This window comes from Hemitrygon akajei, chromosome 9, assembly GCF_048418815.1.
Source record: "Hemitrygon akajei chromosome 9, sHemAka1.3, whole genome shotgun sequence".
Classification (NCBI taxonomy): domain Eukaryota; kingdom Metazoa; phylum Chordata; class Chondrichthyes; order Myliobatiformes; family Dasyatidae; genus Hemitrygon; species Hemitrygon akajei.
The window spans coordinates 141,168,406-141,186,861 of NC_133132.1; the positions used below are offsets into that span (position 1 = coordinate 141,168,406).

At 38.7% G+C, this 18,456-nt stretch overlaps 1 protein-coding gene across 2 annotated transcripts in view; it reads right to left on the reverse strand.

The window, feature by feature from the left end:
• znf512 (zinc finger protein 512) overlaps positions 1-17,069 on the reverse strand; it is a 54,887-nt gene extending 37,818 nt beyond the window's left edge. For both annotated transcript variants that reach the window (XM_073057135.1, XM_073057134.1), the window contains exons 1-3: positions 16,962-17,069; positions 6,827-6,917; positions 3,564-3,631 (exon numbers count right to left, since the gene is read on the reverse strand). In XM_073057135.1, the coding sequence (XP_072913236.1) occupies positions 3,564-3,631; positions 6,827-6,908 (150 nt within the window). In that variant the 5' untranslated portion in view covers positions 6,909-6,917; positions 16,962-17,069. The remainder of the gene's footprint in view (positions 1-3,563; positions 3,632-6,826; positions 6,918-16,961) is intronic.
• Positions 17,070-18,456: the final 1,387 nt, after the last annotated feature.

Below are 18,456 nucleotides of genomic sequence, written 5' to 3' on the forward strand. Positions count from 1 at the left end.
ATATATTTTTGAAAATTTGGTTCCCATACTTACAAAAGATAGGATTAAATACATAGGTCCTTTGAAGATAAAATTATAAAGTAATGGGGGAAAGTAAAAATAAATATTAAAATTATTTTGAACTCCATGGAGCATGTGGGGATCCTCCGATATCCAGGCAATCTTTCTCTTTCCTTTTTTTTTTCTTTCTTTAGATAAGAGTTAAGGGGGGGGGAGGGTTAAGGGGAGGGGGGAGGGTTAATATTATTTTTCTTACTATTTTATATCACATTTATTCTTTGTAATTTCTAAAATTTAATAAATTAAAAAAAAGAAAAAAAGAAAACAGTGGAATGAGTGCATTACCTCCACTCTACTACATCAAATTCATCCAGCCATTTATCTAGCCTTCCATAAAAGTTGATAATATTGTCCTTGAAAATGCAGACCACTTTCACAACCTTGGCAGCATTCTTTCCCCAAAAGCAGACATTGATTCAGAGATCAAAAACCACTTGAATAATGTTAGCGGACCTTATGCAAGATTGAGGAAGAGTCTTTGAAGACTGTAACCTACAACTCCATGCAAACCTTTTGGTCTATAGTGTAGTCTTCCTTCCTACATTATTACATGGAGCTGAATCATGGACAATCTACAGTAGGCACTTGAAAACCCAGAAACAGTACCACCAAAGATCCTTATGAAAGACTCTGAGGATTATCTGCACTAACAGCAGCTTACTGGAGGAGGCCAACATGAACAACATCTCCACCATGATAAAGCAACAACAACTCCAAGGGATAGTCATGTCATCTGGATGCCTATTTCATGTCTCCCCAAACAGATCCTTTGCACCCAGTTGAAGGAAGGTCAGTGAGCCCTTGATGGCCAAAACACTTCAGCATAATATCTAAAAACTGGGAAGACATTGCACTCAATAGATGTACCTGGAGGAAATCTGTAGGAATAGAAGCAGGCCATCTCCAAATGTAAAAATGGCCTAAGGAGAAGAAGCACTGATACATCAAGAAAATCCTATATACAGTGGCATGCAAAAGTTTGGGTACCTCTGGTCAAAATTTCAAGTTACTGTGAATAGCTAAGCGAGTAAAAGATAACTTGATTTCCAAAAGGTATAAAGTTAAAGATGACACACTTCTTCAATATTTTAAGCAAGATTACTTTTTTATTTCCATCTTTTACAGTTTCAAAATAACAAAAAAGGAAAAGGGCCCGAAGCAAAAGTTTGGGCACCCTGCATGGTCAGTACTTAGTAACACCCTCTTTGGCAAGTATCACAGCTTGTAAACGTTTTCTGTAGCCAGCTAAGAGTCTTTCAACTCTTGTTCAGGGGATTTTCACCCATTCTTCCTTGCAAAAGGCGTCTAGTTCTGTGAGATTCTTGGGTCATCTTGCATGCACTGCTCTTTTGAGGTCTATCCACTGATTTTTGATGATGTTTAGTTCGGGCGACTGAGGGCCATGGCAAAACCTTCAGCTTGCGCTTCTTGAGGAAGTCCATTGTGGATTTTGAGGTGTGTTTAGAACCATTATCCTGTTGTAGAAGCCATCCTCTTTTCACCTTCAGCTTTTTTACATACGGTGTGATGTTTGCTTCCAGAATTTGCTGTTATTTAATTGAATTCTTCCTTCCTTCCCCGTGCCACTGGCTACAACATAAGCCCAAAACATGATCAATCCACCCCCGTGCTTAACAATTGGAGAGGTGTTCTTTTCATGAAGTTCTGCACCCTTTTTTCTCCAAACATACCTTTGCTCATTGCGGCCACAAAGTTCTATTTTAACTTCATCAGTCCACAGGACTTGTTTCCAAAATGCATCAGGCTTGTTTAGATGTTTCTTTGCAAACTTCTGACGCTGAATTTTGTGGTGAGGACGCAGGAAAGGTTTTCTTCTGATGACTGTTCCATGAAGGTCATATTTGTGCAGGTGTCGCTGCACAGTAGAACAGTGCACCAGCACTCCAGAGTCTGCTAAATCTTCCTGAAGGTCTTTTGAAGTCAAACGGGGGTTTTGATTTGCCTTTCTAGCAATCCTACTAGCAGTTCTCTTGGAAAGTTTTCTTGGTCTTCCAGACCTCAACTTGACCTCCACCATTCCTGTTAACTGCCATTTCTTAATTACATTACGAACTGAGGAAACAGCTACCTGAAAATGCTTTACTATCTTCTTATAGCTTTCTCCTGCTTTGTGGGAATCATATATTTTAATTTCCACAGTGCTAGGCAGCTGCCTAGAGGAGCCCATGGTTGCTGATTGTTGGGACAAGGTTTGAGGAGTCAGGGTATTTATAAAGCTTTGAAATTTGCATCACCTGGCCTTTCCTAACCATGACTGTGAACAAGCCATAGCCCTAACAAGCTAATTAAGGTCTGAGACCTTGGTAAATGTTATGAGAGCTCAAATCTCTTGGGGTGCCCAAACTTTTGCATGGTGCTCCTTTCCTTCTTTTTCCACTCTAAAATTGTACAAAACATAAATAATACACCAATCTTGTTTAAAACGTTGAAAAGAATGTTTCATCTTTAACTTTCTGACTTCTGGAGATCAGTTCATCTACTTACTTAACTATTTGCAGTAACAGAAATTTTGACCAGGGGAGCCCAAACTTTTGCATGCCACTGCATGACTTTGGGCTATTTCATCCTTACAGGTATGCCTTTTCCCAGAATAACCCGAGAGATTAATGCAAAGCGTAAGAGGAAGATAGGTAAATTAGGTGAAAAAAGTGGTTTATGCTATTAAATGTTGGTATCATGAATAGGTATGGATCAGCTGAAATACACATTCCTACTCTACATTTTCATTGCAATTCATGTATTTCTATGTAATGAAAAGTTGCAATTCATATCAAAGTGTCAACTTGATTCTCAGATTGACTAAAGCTAGATTGATGGAAAAATATATAGCTAGGTAAAAAGAGCTATGACTAAATGGAAAACAGACAAAAGGTACATTTGTAATTCTAATCTTCTGTACCTAGTGAAACCTACTGAATCTGTGGGATTAATTCTCAAAGCTACAGTAGGATTGTAAATGTGATTTTTTTTTTTACATGTACTCCAGTAATTCTTTTACTACTTGGAATGTCGAGTGGTTGAAATTAAAACAAGCCATACGTACATAGGCAGTGCAAACCTAAGAGAAGGAAATGCTAAAAGTCTACACGAGCGCTGCTGAAAACTAACAGTAACAAAAAGTGCAGCTCAGAAAATTAGCTGCATTAACACACTTACAATCACTATTCAAGCTGATGTGAGCCTCACAATTACTTAAGGAAACAAATTACCACCCTCAGAGGGGGAAATATACAATGTGTAAAAAGTAATTATTAAAACTTAATGTGTTGGATACAAATTGTAAAAGGTAGGCATATGAAACTTGCTACATGTGGTATAATCCTTTCTAAAAGTATTATTGTTTTGGCTTCGCTATGACATGGAAAAGCTCTAAATAAAAGATAACAATGAACAATTGCTCTGGCCTTTTGCTGCAATTTGATTACTGTGGCCAAGGAGTATTGATTTACGTGACTGAAAATGAAGAGAAAATGGACTCTTACCTGAAATTCCAAATTGCTTGTATTTTTTGTTGTCACTTTTGCTTCACTCTTAGTCTCTTTTATAGTTCCTGCCGATAAACAAGTAAAAACTAAGTTTTAAAATCTGAATTGATGGAATAGGAATTTCATACTTTTTATATTTACATTTTTTCCACCTGCAATTGCTAACATGAAAAATAAGGACTGAAATAGCAAAAACTAAAAATGACCTGATAAATAATGAACAATGCAAACTAACGGTTGAGTTGGTGTGGAAGGCAAGTACAATGTTAGCATTCATTTCAAGAGGTCTAGAATATAAGAACAGGGATGTGATGCTGAGGCTTTATGAGGTACTGGTGAGGCCTCTTCTTGAGTATTGTGAACAGTTTTGGGCTCTTTATCTTAGAAAAGATGTGCTGGCATTGGAGAAGGTTTAAAAGAGGTTCACAAGGATGATTCTGGGAATGAAAGGGTTATCAGATATAGTTTGCTTGATGGCTCTGGGCCTTAGGATAGAGGGGCATCTATTTAAAACAGGTGTGGAGAAATTCCTTTAGCCAGAGGGTGGTGAATTTGTGTAAATTGTTACCACAGGCAGCTGTTGAGGCCAGGTCGTTGGGTGTATTTAAGATGGAGATCGATAAATTCTTGATTGGCCACAGCATCAAAGGTTATGGGTAGAAAGTTTGGGAGTGGGGCTGAGGAGGGGAAAAAAGGATCAGCTATAGTGGCGCAGACTCAATGAGACAAATGGCCTAATTCTGCTTTGTCTTATGGTCTGATGCACATACTGCATAGTTCTTCAAAAATGATGTTTCACAATTTATGCTATATTCATTCCTTATGCAGTAGTGTTGCATGTTTGTACTGTAGTCAGTCAATGTGATACTCTTACTTCTGGATTTTTTTTAGCAACTCTTCAAAAGAAAATTTAAAATTTTTTCATCCTTCTGTTTCACTGACAGTTACTTAAAAGTTTGTGAAATCACTAACATATTGCAAATTTTATCTATTCTAATATTATTATGGCAAAAAACATCATCCTTATGGACTGAGATGGGGATAACTCTGATATTGGGTAATGGCAAGGATCTCTGAAGAAATAGAATTGAAAATACTCGTGGACTAAGGTGTTAACTGTCCTGTGCTATCACCAGTGGGATCATCAGTTGATCTGCCACCTGTCCTCAGGAGTTTCGGCCCGCTTATGATCAAGACTCTCTCGAGGTGGTGGGCCAGCTGCGCTAAAGCGCCACCTCCCACTGGTGAGCTTAACAACTTGGCATCTGCCTCTATCAGAGTTGCTGGTCGCTTCCATCCAACAGATAGTCTACTCTTCAGGTGTCTATGCAGCTACTGAAGAGTTTGCAAAATATGGATACACTGATACAAGTGTATACAAGTCAGAACCTCCAAGTGACTGAAATCAAAAAGCCAAAAAAAAGGCCATGGAACAATCTTCAACAGAAAGGCCAAATGTTGGACTTGCTTTGTTTAGCTGGGACACTCCAAAGACAACAGCTACACTTCCAAGGCTTAAGGCTACAACATATTCTGAGTGGAACCTCAAATGGCCTCTATCCAGTATAAGACCCATCATAATAAATGTTTCTAGGATAAAGGGTTACAAAAATGTTTCTGTTGTAGGCTGCAAAACACACCTAGGATTACAGAGTAAGTTCTCCCTCAGTTGCTTACATATCTGTCCAATATCGTCTAACTTTTAAACACAAGTTCTGTGACCGCTATTTATTGCACATGCTCACACTCTGGGTTACATTCAATTGAAGTTCATGGAATTGTAAATGAGTTCAAAAGAGAGCTAAGCTTGAAGAATGCAAAACTCCTTTAGCAAAATACCCATGATTTCTTATAAGCTAGGTTCATTGTTGCACATCAACTGCAACATGCACTTGTTAGAGCAAGGTCTTAAAATAATCACAAGTGTAAGGCAATTGGAGGCCAGACCTTGTCCTAGGGCTGTGCAACATGCAATTGTGGGCAATATCCACATATGCTCAACATGCACATTTTCCACTCTCATAGACAGATGGACACACAATATTCACAGTTTTGCTGACTGCCTATTCCTTCCAACATACCCCACCCTTCCCATCAGCCCCCTCCCTCTAAGCTTGTACCCCTTTGTCAATTCCACTCCAGAAGAAAGATCACCCCAACGTTTGCCATAAATTTACAGTATATGATCACATCCAGACATTGAACTCTCAAGTCAACTCTTGCACAGGATGATAAGCCTTACACTAGATAGGCAGTTATCTTTTACCTCCATTGCACAACACTGACCCAGCATTTATAATACGCTGTAAGATGCTGGAAAACATGGATCACTTTTGTCAACGTAGGCGGACATTAATAACGAAATGCGTAACCACTACAGCATGCTTTGGCTAACTTGAGAAAAGATCTCTGGAAAGAAATACTGCCATGTGCTGGTTCTACATTTAAAAAAAATTCTCGCTTAAATATCTAGAAGACCCAGTAAGCAAAAATTAATGATTTGTGTCTGATCAAAGATGGGGCACTGTCTTGTGGGAGTTTTATATTAGGTTCTGCTATCTCCACAGTCTGGATGGGTAGTAGTTATATCTAATGAGAACAAGTATGTGTGTCAGATCACACTTTGAAAAGACATTTCTTTTAACAGTTGAGTTAATTACACCCTATTAACACTGTCAAGCTCAGTAAATCACATGGACTTATGCCTGAGATGTATCCTTACAATGTGGAGCATTGAAATCTATAACTTCCCAAGTCAACATACGGTGGAGTCTGCAACTGGGGCAAACTTGCAAAGTAATTTATTTGATAGTAGTTTACTTATTTCAAAACTATAATTGCATCTTTATGTATAACTGTAAGTGCAATACTGATGAAGGGTCTCTGCCCAAAATGTCAACTGTTCATTTCCCTCCAAAGGTGCTGCCTGACCTCCTGAGTTCCTTCACCATTTTGTGTGCATTGCTCTAGATTTCTAGCACCTGCAGAACCTCGAGTCTTGCATCTTTATGTTATATATACCAAATAAGCCACAAAGTCTCAAAGGACACTACAAATTAAATCTGTTTTTCGTATTCAAGACCAGATTTGTTCTTAGTTGAACAGTATGTTCTTATTAATCATACATTTCTTCATTTCTAAAATGCAGCTTTATTGTTAGATTCAAATCTACTCAAAGAAATTGATTTTTTTGAAGTAACAGAGTTTAAAACCCAGTCACTAATAAAGCCACATCTATAAAGATCATATTTGCAATTTACCTTGTGTTTTTGTCTTGTGTTTTGATTTCAACTTCTTGCTCGAAACCTCCACAGCAGAGCTTATCTTGTTCTTTTGTGCCATCACAAGAAACTGAAAAGGAACCACAAACAATAAGAATATAAAGCAAATGGCTATGTTTTCAGGTTCAAGGAATATTAATGGAGGAATTAACAGGTGTTCATGGTTATGCAAGGATTTGCTAGAACAAAAAAAATGATATTATGACCTGAAACTCTTTTATAAGGGATTGATGGGCACAGGCGGATGTTGAGGCAAGACACTGGATATATCTAAAGAGTCTGCAAGTTCTTATTATTAAGAGCATCAAAGGTCACAGGGAGAAAGGAGAATAGGGTTGAGAGGGAAAATAAGTCAACCATGATCCAAAGCTGGAGCAGACTCGATGGGCCAAATGTCCTAATTCTGCTGTTATGTTTTATTGTAGGACCAGTTCTCAAAACACCATTGGAATACATGAAGGATTTTTTCCCTCTAGGGTTATTAGGGTATGAAATAAACACTGCTGTTACAATTGAAGCCATTATAATCAGATCACCTAAATACCAAAAGTAAAATTAAGCATTAAATCAAGGGAGTCAAGAGAATCAACATTTTCATTCTTCAAAGAAATGATTAATAAAAACAAAACAAAAATAACTTCTGAATGGCACAAAAGATAGATTTACAAGCAGATGTTATCAATGATTAATGCATTATGCCCTTCCTTTAGAAACATTATTCCACTACTTTGGCAATTTTCTTCTGCCCTCGTACATCATGTCCTTTTTATTCATGATGACATTTCCACTATTTTGCTTCAGCTTACAGTTGACAAAGTGTAGATTTCAGTGATTTTTCTGAGCCAACTAACTTTAGCAACACACACTAAAAATACTGGAGGAACTCAGCAGGTCAGGTCTTCTTTCCTTTCCAGGGTCTCAGCCCGTAACATCAACAGTTTACTCTTTTCCATAGATGCTGCCTGACCTGCTGTGTTGCTCCAGCATTTGTGTGTATTGCTTTGGATTTCCAGCATCTGCAGAGTTTCTCATGTTTCCAATTCAAACCTTACCTGACAAATGCATTTAGCAGTACTTTCAGTGAAATTAAGTACAGTGCATTCCAGTTAACTGGGACACATCAGGAACAGTACATTTTGGCCCAATTAAGGAGCTGCCCAAATTAGCTGAAGTTTCATGGAAATAGTTAAAGGGTATATAAAAAAGACAAACTATGGTTTACTGAATAACAAATTATGCATTTAAATGAAATATAGAACAAATTATAACACTACTAATACCACTAAAGTACTATAAAACTATGTATTGTTTCTTAATAGTTATCGATGGAGGAATTCATATAGTGTACAGTATTTTTATGATTGACTGTAAATGAACAAAATCAGTGCAGGCACCTAGTTCAGATAATGAACTACCTTCATACAACTTTTTCAAAAATTACATCCTCCAATTCTTCATTTTCATTGTAACATTCAAGATGATCGTTGACACCTTCACATTCTTTGTAGTTCCTAACTTGCTAAAGTAGTGAAATCATTTCATTTTAACTCCTGGCAATTTCTCGCATCTCTAAACCTGAATGCTTGAAGCTACAGTGAACAAAACAATTCTGAATTGTCTTAATTCTTATTTCTTGCCAATTATCAGTAACAAAAATCGTTGCTTTTTCAACACAAACACACGCAACTAATGCTATTTAAAAACTCTTCGCTCTAAGCACAGTGTAGTGTTTAACGGGCACGCAAGTGCACACAACTGACTCTAATTAAACACTGTCTGGCAACAGTCTCCTGTCCCAATTAAGCAGCATAATGTCCCACATAAATGAAGGGAATCCTGGCTATTTTCTCGATTAGTTTTTGTTCTTTAAGAGTTGTTCCAAATAAGTGGTTGCCCCAATTAACCAGAATCCACGGTACTCCAGCTAACATTCCTTACAGCAGTTCGCCCAGGGATTATACCTATATTCTTCCTGATTTCTAAGGGGAGTATCACAAGTTACATTAATAAACAGCACTGAAAGTAAGTTTTTTTTTAAAAACTTGTTTTTTTTTAAAAAAACAATACACACTGTAATTCAGTGCCCACAATCAAACACGACTAATACATGCTGCTCAGCATTACAGTTTGCAAGAAATTCAAGACATCAAATGATATTTTAGACATGACAGTTTTAACAAATGATCAAAGAACAAATATAGCACATGCACAAATAAAAGCAAAACCACCAGAATTCACCTTCCTGTTTTCTTTACCCCAAAACCCAAAAAAAAACGGTCATAGTTCCTTCCTGCAACAGTAGCAGTTACAAGGGATACAGAAATCCAAAATTATTACCAATTGTTGCCTCGTAGCCAAATTATGCAAGTCATAGATCACAATAGATTTCCTTTATTTATTCTTTCTTTTTAAATGTGTGTGTTGCTGGCACTGGCCAGCTTTTACTCCCAATCCTAAAATAAAGTTCATTAATGGTGGATGCCAGATGAACAAAGGAACAAAGTTGGAACTGATGTCAGAATCAGAATCACGTTTAAAATCACTGGCATATGTTGTGAAATTTCGGCAGCAATACAAAGCAATACATAATAATAGAAAAAATTGTGAATTACAGTGCATGTAGTTAAATTAATTAGTGCAAAAATAGAAATAAGGAAGTAATGAGGTAGTGCTTATGGGTTCAATGTCCACTCAGAAACCGGATGGCAGAGGGGAAGAAGCTGTTCCTGAATCACTGAATGTGTGCCTTCAAGCTTTTGTACCACCTTCCTGATGGTAGCAATGACAAGAAGACATGACCTGGGCAATGGGGGTTCTTTATGATGGATGCTGCCTTTTTGAGGCATCGCTCCTTGAAAAAGCTGGAGAGGCTAGTGCCCATGATAGAGCGGATTAAGCTTACAACCCTCTGCAGCTTCTTTCAATCCTGTTCAGTGGTCTCCCATACCAGACAGTAATGCAGTCAATTAGAATGCTCTCCATGGTACACCTGTAGAAATTTGCGAGTAACTTCTGTGACATACCAAATCTCCTCAAACTGTTGAGAGATGTCACATCTCTCTCCTAATATAAAAGGTTGCTAATGTTAATTGTTTAGATTCTTATGAATAAAAGCTACTGCACTGAGGCCAATCAACATGTACTCTCTTGAGAAATGCACATATTCAGGCAAAGGAAATCCGGCAGAAAGAGGGAAGACAATCACCAAACCAAATGCATTACTTTGGAGACTAAATTTTGATATGTTATTAAAATGAATAGTGCAGTAATGCTTGGAAAGAACCATTTATAAATTAATACAATAGCTCTATTGCATAACACAAGCATTTTCAAAGTCAAAGTATATTTATTATCAAAGTACGTACACTACTTACAACCTTGAGATTCGTCTCCTTACAGGCAGCCACAAAACAAAGAAACCAAATAGAACCCATTAGTAAAACATCCAATGTGCAGGAAAAAAAACAAACTGTGCAAAGAATAAAAGCTGGCAATGAACTGAAGTTCATGAAAATCATCACCGTAGTCTTAGTTCAACTCAAAGATGAGTAAACCTCACAAAGCAGCGAGTTGAACTCACCCATCCTTAGTCTCTGCCCCCCCCCCCCCGCCCCCCGACACCCTGACCTTTCCAATCTGGCTCAGCACTTAAATTCTCCAAATCTCAGGTTGCTCCGCACTCTCGGACCCAGGCCCAACTACTTCAATATGCTCTCAGGCCTGGGCCCCATCACCCCGATTTGGCCCGTACCCAACCTTTCCAATTCAGCCCAATGCTTAAATTGATCAAACCTCAGTTCTTCCCTCATTCTCGGACCCTGCTGCCTCAACCCTACTCACCTGGGTTCTGCCGCATGGAATCGCCTCCATGTCCGCTCCAGCTATGAACAAACACCCACTCTTGAGCCCGGGTCCCACAGCCTGGATTTGGCCCATACATGCTTTGCCACAACCGCCCTGCACCTTCAAGACTTCAGTTCACACCTTTGATGTTTATGACAGCGCCAAAAGGTTTTGACTATTATAAGACATCGGAGCAGAATTAGGCCATTCAGCTCATCAAATCTGCTCCTCTATTTTATCACGGCTGATTTATTAACCTTCTCAACCCTGTTCTCCTGCTTTCTCCCTGGAATCCTTGACACCCTTACTAACCAATGACTTATCAACCTCTGCTTTAAATATACCCAATAATTAGGCCTCCACAGCTACCTGTGGCAATGAATTCCACAGATTCACTGCCCCCCTGGTTTAAAAAAATCCTCTTCATCTCTGTTCTAAACAGACATATATTTTTATAAGAAACCAACTTAATAAAAAGGATTGAGGATAGAGCTGGAAAGATACTAAACCATATCACCTTTTATTTGAAATTTTAAACCAGGACTTTTGGCAATTCCTCAGTTGTTCAACAGTAACAATACTAGCATATGTCTCAACAGTATTTCAAAAATTCAATTAGAGAAAATAAAGAACACATTTAAATGTGAAGTGTTAAGAGAGGCACAGTATTAATAAACAGAACATGTTCTGATACTGCTTTTAAAGTACTTTTGAACTTAGAACATTTACTTTTTACTGCTAAAAACAAATCACTAATGGTAGACATATTGTAATTTTGTCTAGTTCCTTTAATTTCCTCTGTATGAACTGATTTTTGATTTTAAAAAATTGCACACTCAAATTAGATTATTTGCTCTGTTCGTTCACTCATTATCTTCACCGCATGGTTTCTTAATTTGCTTCCCACTGAGCTCCAGTTTTCTGAATAATTCTGCCCTCAGGTTCTACTTTTGATTAGTTCTCCATTTGGTTTTTCCTTGAAATTCTATGTACATTGTTTCCATTTACAGTACTTTGAGTATTACTTCAATTCCAGCACTGTTTACTCATACTTTTTCTGCATGTTTCTTTGCCTGTACTACTGTCTCTTTGACTGAAACAACAAGCCCTCTTACACTGGTACCTACTTTTCTGCAACTTAAGAATTATTCATCAATGTTCCCATTCTGCTACAATACCAAACTGGCTCTGACAGGCAAAGATGATTGTAACAGATATTATCAATCCTTCATCTTGGTCCATCTGCAGCCTTCAACATTGGTGAAAACCACATCTCCCTTCAATAAACACTTTCTACTCTATTCCAGCAGGGAACCACACTAGAATTAATTCCAACCTATTTAGACACAAGTATTTGATCACTTGCGAAGACTTCCCTTCCCATACTCCAAATGGTACATCTCTGTTTCCTGAAAATTTATTTTTGGACAAATTCTCATCTAGATTCTGGGAAAGATCACTTGCTAACACCTTCAGTTTCCATATGCTGATGATAACCTGTGTAGACCATAAACATTGGAGCAAAATTAGGCCATTTGGCTCATGTAAATATACCAACTGATTGGACTCCACTTCTGGCTAAAGAAAAAAAATTCTCATCTCATTCGAAAGGGAAATCCTTCTATTCTGAGGCTGTGCCCTATGGTGTTAGACTCTCCCACTATTCAAAATGCCCTCTGTACTTCTACTCTTAACTGGTTATTTCAATATTCGGTAGGTTTCAATGAGATTCCCCCCCCCCCCCCACTTCCTTGAAACTTATTCTTCAAAACTTTTCCTGTCCATGTGCCTTTTAAATTTTGTTAATGTACCTACTGCAACAACTTTCTCTGGCAGCTCATTCCATATACTGACCCTGCCCCAGGTGAAAAAAAATTACTCAGTCTCCTATTAAATCTTTTCCCACCTTCCTTCTTGAATCCCCAACCCTGGGTAAACGACCATGTGCATTCAACCCTATCTATGCCCTCATAATTTTATACACCTTAATAATATCACCCCACATTCCCTGATGCTCCAATGAAAAAAGTCCCAACCCGCTCAATCTCTCAAGAACGGGGATGAGGGGAGGGAAAGGAAGGAAAAACCATGTACTTGGAAAAGCAAAGCCACTGATTTATACCTTCCTGGACCAGGCCCACCTGTTGTCCCTACCTGCCTCTGCTCACCTATGCCAGATATGGACAGCCAACACACTCAAGTAGGATAGTAAGTTCCAGGTAAAGCAGTCTTAATGTGCCACCTCCAGAAAGCAAAGATGGAATTTCAGTTTTGCCTTGTGTCCAAGTGATAAAGCATTTAACAGTTTTGATATCACATTCATAAAAAAAATCTTTGAAACACTGAAGTCTAATAATTTTTTAAAATCACATTTTCTCCATTCTGCTTGTCAAAAATCCTCATTGACACAAGTGGGACATTTAATTCCAAATGACTTTAGAGCCACACATGACTAAAGTTGCCAATTTCCATCACTCTCATATCTATGCCTACCTTCATCTGGTTCTGCAAACCACTTCAAGATTTAACTTGACCAATGTACTCCTGCACTGCACCATTTATAAACCTGAGATGACAAACACAAACACCGCAGTCTTAACTCACACGAAGTCCCCATTCACCCAGATTTTTGTCACTTCATATCAAACAGCTCAATTTAGAAATTGTTCCTTGCTTTCTGATTCTTTTACATCTTCTGCACCACTTCTGGCGCTGTGAAATTACACCCTGCGCTAGCCAATCAACCAGCAACAAACTTAATGTTCTATCACTGATAGTGATGCCTCCGGATCCAAAGCCCTAAACAAAGTATTACTTTGAGGCAAAAGACCAAAAGCTTGGTCATTCTCTTTTCAAGTGGTTTTATTTATATTTCGTTTGACAACTATTTCCATTAAGAATATATAATTCATTCTTTATGTAGCTTTGCCAGCTATAAAGATCAGCACTTTGAAGTATTCATCTTTTTTTTAAGGCCTATGGTGCATGGCGGTTAGAGTAATGCTTTACAGCGCCAGCTGTAAGATTGGGTTTCAATTCCCAATGCTGCATGTAAGGAGTTTGTACGTTCTCTCTTTGACTGTGTGGGTTTCCTCTGGGTGCTCTTGTTTCTTTCCACAATCTAAAGGCGTACAGGTCAGGGCTACTGACCTGCGGGCATGCTATGTTTTGTTTGTGCCAGAGCATAGTAACATTTATGGGCTGCCCTGCATATTCTCAGCATAAACAACACATTTCACTGTATGCTTTGATGTTCTGATATATATGAGAAAAATAACATTAATCTTAAATATTGATCTTTTGTGCATAGTTTTTTATATTTTTTTTTCTAAAACTAATCAATAGACTTAGTTTCTGTTGATTGCTATGCATATTTTCAAATATTTTCCCTCCTAGAAGTCATTGGTATCACCCTGCTGACATGACACGTCCTCTACTTCTTGAGTGCACACAATTTACTTTCCCCAAGTCACTCCTCTACCACCAGATAAGTCATTTCCTTTCTATGAATTGACTATTTCTTTACAGTAGATTCAGATCATGAACTATAAATTATGAAGTACTTGCAGGCTATAAAACCCTTTTATTCCTTCACACTATTCACGTTAATACTATATGCAAACAAAACATATAGAACATAGAATAATATAGCACATTACAGGCCCTTCGGCCCACAATGTTGTGCCGATCCTCAAATCCTGCCTCCCATATAACCCCCCACCTTAAATTCCTCCATATACCTGTCTAGTAGTCTCTTGAACTTCACCAGTGTATCTGCCTCCACCACTGACTCAGGCAGTGCATTCCACGCACCAAACACTCTCTGAGTGAAAAACCTTCCTCTAATATCCCCCTTGAACTTCCCTCCCCTTACCTTAAAGCCATGTCTTCTTGTACTGAGCAGTGGTGCCCTGGGGAAGAGGCGCTGGCTGTCCACTCTGTCTATTCCTCTTAATATCTTGTACACCTCTATCATGTCTCCTCTCATCCTCCTTCTCTCCAAAGAGTAAAGCCCTAGCTCCCTTAATCTCTGATCATAATCCATACTCTCTAAACCAGGCAGCATCCTGGTAAATCTCCTCTGTACCCTTTCCAATGCTTCCACATCCTTCCTATATTAAGGAGACCAGAACTGAACACAGTACTCCAAGTGCGGCCTAACTAGACTTTTATAGAGCTGCATCATTCCATCGTATCTCTTAAACTCTATCCCTCGACTTATGAAAGCTAACACCCCATAAGCTTTCTTAACTACCCTATCTACCGGTGAGGCAACTTTCAGGAATCTGTGGACATGTATCCCCAGATCCCTCTGCTCCTCCACACTACCAAGTATCCTGCCATTTACTTTGTACTCTGCCTTGGAGTTTGTCCTTCCAAAGTGTACCACCTCACACTTCTCTGGGTTGAACTCCATCTACCACTTCTCAGCCCACTTCTGCAATCTATCAATGTCTCTCTGCAATCTTCGACAATCCTCTACACTATCTACAACACCACCAACCTTTGTGTCGTCTGCAAACTTGCCAACCCACCCTTCTACACCCACATCCAGGTTGTTAATAAAAATCACAAAAAGTAGAGGTTCCAGAACAGATCCTTGTGGGACACCACTAGTCACAACCCTCCAATCTGAATGTACTCCCTCCACCACGACCCTCTGCCTTCTGCAGGCAAGCCAATTCTGAATCCACCTGGCCAAACTTCCCTGGATCCCATGCCTTCTGACTTTCTGAATAAGCCTACCGTGTGGAATCTTGTCAAATGCCTTACTAAAATCCATGTAGATCACATCCACTGCACTACCCTCATCTATATGCCTGGTCACCTCCTCAAAGAACTCTATTAGGCTTGTTAGACACGATCTGCCCTTCACAAAGCCATGCTGACTGTATTCCCATCTTATTTTTGCATTTCAATTTCTTCTGAACAGCACAGTATCTCAATAAATAAACAAACATGGAAGCAGGCTCACCAGCCCATTGAATCCATGCTGACCATCAACTATTTATGCAAACTCTTATATCCTCAACAGCTACCACCAACCCCAGGTTTTTGGAATGTGAGGGGAAACAGGAGTGCCCTCAGGAAACACAAGCAAAGACAGAGAGAAGACATAAACTCCACACAGCCAGTACCCAAGATCAGGATTGAACCTGTGTCTTTGAAGCCATGAGGCAACAACTCCACTGGCTGTGCCACTCTTTCTGATGAAGGCTAACATTTATCAGGAAAAAACTTTGGCAACAAGTCTTTGGTTGCAGAGCTGAAGAATGACACTTGTACTTTGTGAGCTCAAAAAATGCAGACAGTAAAAGAGAAATCATCAACAAGTCTAGATGGCAAAAGAAATAATAAGATCTGGTGACATTTCCTGAAATAAAATACCTTGATGCGAAACAATCTGTTGTAAAGTTACCGCAGAGGAATCGGCTTGTTCTTCTCAACCATATGCAGCAATCCCTATTAAGAAACACAAAAGGAGCCATACTCCTCCTCCTCCTCAGAGTATACAGATAACAGCCACTTTAAAAGCAGTATCAGCACATCTGGCCTACAGAAATGGGCACTGACAGGCTATTCACTGCAATATTAATACTGAAGCTCTTAAACTTTTAAATATTCTAATTTTGGAAGACAAACTTCAATAACTACCATCTCATAAGAGTCCCATTAGGAATTTTGCTTGTTCTGGCACACACAAGTAAATGGATGTATATCTTGTTGTCTTCCCCCCCCCCCCCCCCCCCCAACAATAGAAGATGCACAAATTTGATCAAACGTGGTGAATAACGACAAACAGGTCAGCCCAAATCCTGCACAACATGGACACAATGCAGGTTATGGAAGGGGAAGCAGCTTTCAATCAAAAAGAACCACTGATCTTCGCAGTCCAAGAGGTAATTTAAAAAAATCTATTTTCAAGGTTGAAAAGCAGATTTTTTTCCCAAAAAAATGAGAGCGTGTTTCTTTTCCATTCCCAGCTCTCATCACACAAACATCCAATAGGGTACAAATAATATTGCTTCAAATCACATATTTATTTTTTTTAAAAGTCCTTTCAATAAAAAATGGCGTGAACAAGGAACCCGCCTCCTCCACAATATCCAAAAACTAAGCACAAGCGGCGATCCATGGATTCGCTTCCTTGCGCCCTGTGCACGGGCAGCGGGTTATAACGGAGGAAGCCTGAGAGGCCTTTAGTTTCCATTGCAATGTTTGAAAGCGTAATTAAAATTAAATAATGGGATGAATGCTGCAACCACAGTACCTTTCAAATCGCAAACGCTCGGTTCACACTGACGTCGCCGCACCAGGAGTAAGGAGTGGCTCCGCACGACACTTCCGCCCGACCCCGAGAGTGTGTTTGCAATAACAAGGAGCGCATGAGCTGGAGCAAGAGGGAGTGCAGCCCCGCAATTAGAATTGGAAGGAGAATGAAAGAAGAGCCTAGAGTTTAGAGCGAGAAAAGCAGGCGAGTTGAGTGAGGAAGATAAATGGTAAATGAGATGAAACGTGAGGAAATCCGAGATTATTCACTGAGGCAAACGGAATACAAAAGCGAAATATTTGTGAAAAGTGTAAAACTATTAAATGTGGACATTGGGAGTAAAACAATCTTTTCTGTACAAGAAATTGTGAAGACGTAAAGTTTTACAACATATAGGATAAAAGTTAGCCAATATTGTAAGAGTAATAAAGTCTTATAACTGTACAAAACCTTTATCTCCCATGCTGTATGAGAATGAGTTTTTGAATTATTTTAATACAAAAGGCTGTGGAAGTTCAGTTGATCGGTATACTGAAGAAAGAGATAGATACATCTGCACACATTGACACATGAGCACATCTAGCCCACTGGTGGATGAATCTCCTCAGAGGAAATTTCGAAAAAGTTCACCAGACTGATTCTGAGAATGGGGAGCGGCTGGGGGAAAAGATTGAGGCTTAATCTTCTGAAGTGTAGAAAAATGAGATGAATTAAGGGAACTTGACGATCAGTGTGTTAAAGATACTACCCCAGTTAAGAGGATCTTGAAGTAGGAGACAGCATATCAAGATAAATGGCCAATTTGAAATCTCAGAATTCTTTTTGAAAGTATGAATCATTGGAAGTCTCAGTTTACTGGGCAGTAGATATAGTTATCAAGCTGATTCAATATTGACGTAGATTTTTGGATTGTAGAATTCTCCATGAACATTATTAGTCTGTGAGCCAGTAGGGTTGATTGGTACCATCTGAAGGGATTAATGCTCATAGTGATTTTTGGCAAGGTATACATCCCTAGAGTTAAAAAATATGTGATAGCATTGCACCAGTGGTAGCTTTATGTGTGGTATCGTGCATTTTCTAACACTACCCTAAAATACTGTAAGCATTTCTGAAAAGTGGCCAATATAAAGTACAACATATATATTCAACCTAGTGGTATTTTGTCATTAGTGATCCCTCAACATTGAAATTTGTCACAATGATAGATGAGTTCGAGCACTTTTCATCAAATGTTGTTATAAAATTCTACATTGAAAACTATGTTGTTGGTGGCACTCGCAGTACAATGCTCAATTTCAGTAGAGTGAATCATTTAATTTTTTGAAAAATATTTACCTGTTGTTTATTTTGGAAAAGTCAATAAAAACCCTAGGACACATATAATCACATGGATTTGTAGAGAATTTATTCAGGAATTCAAATACGTAATCACTTTTTGTATATATTCCATATTAACATCAGTACAGCAGATAATGTAACCCCACCCCCCAAA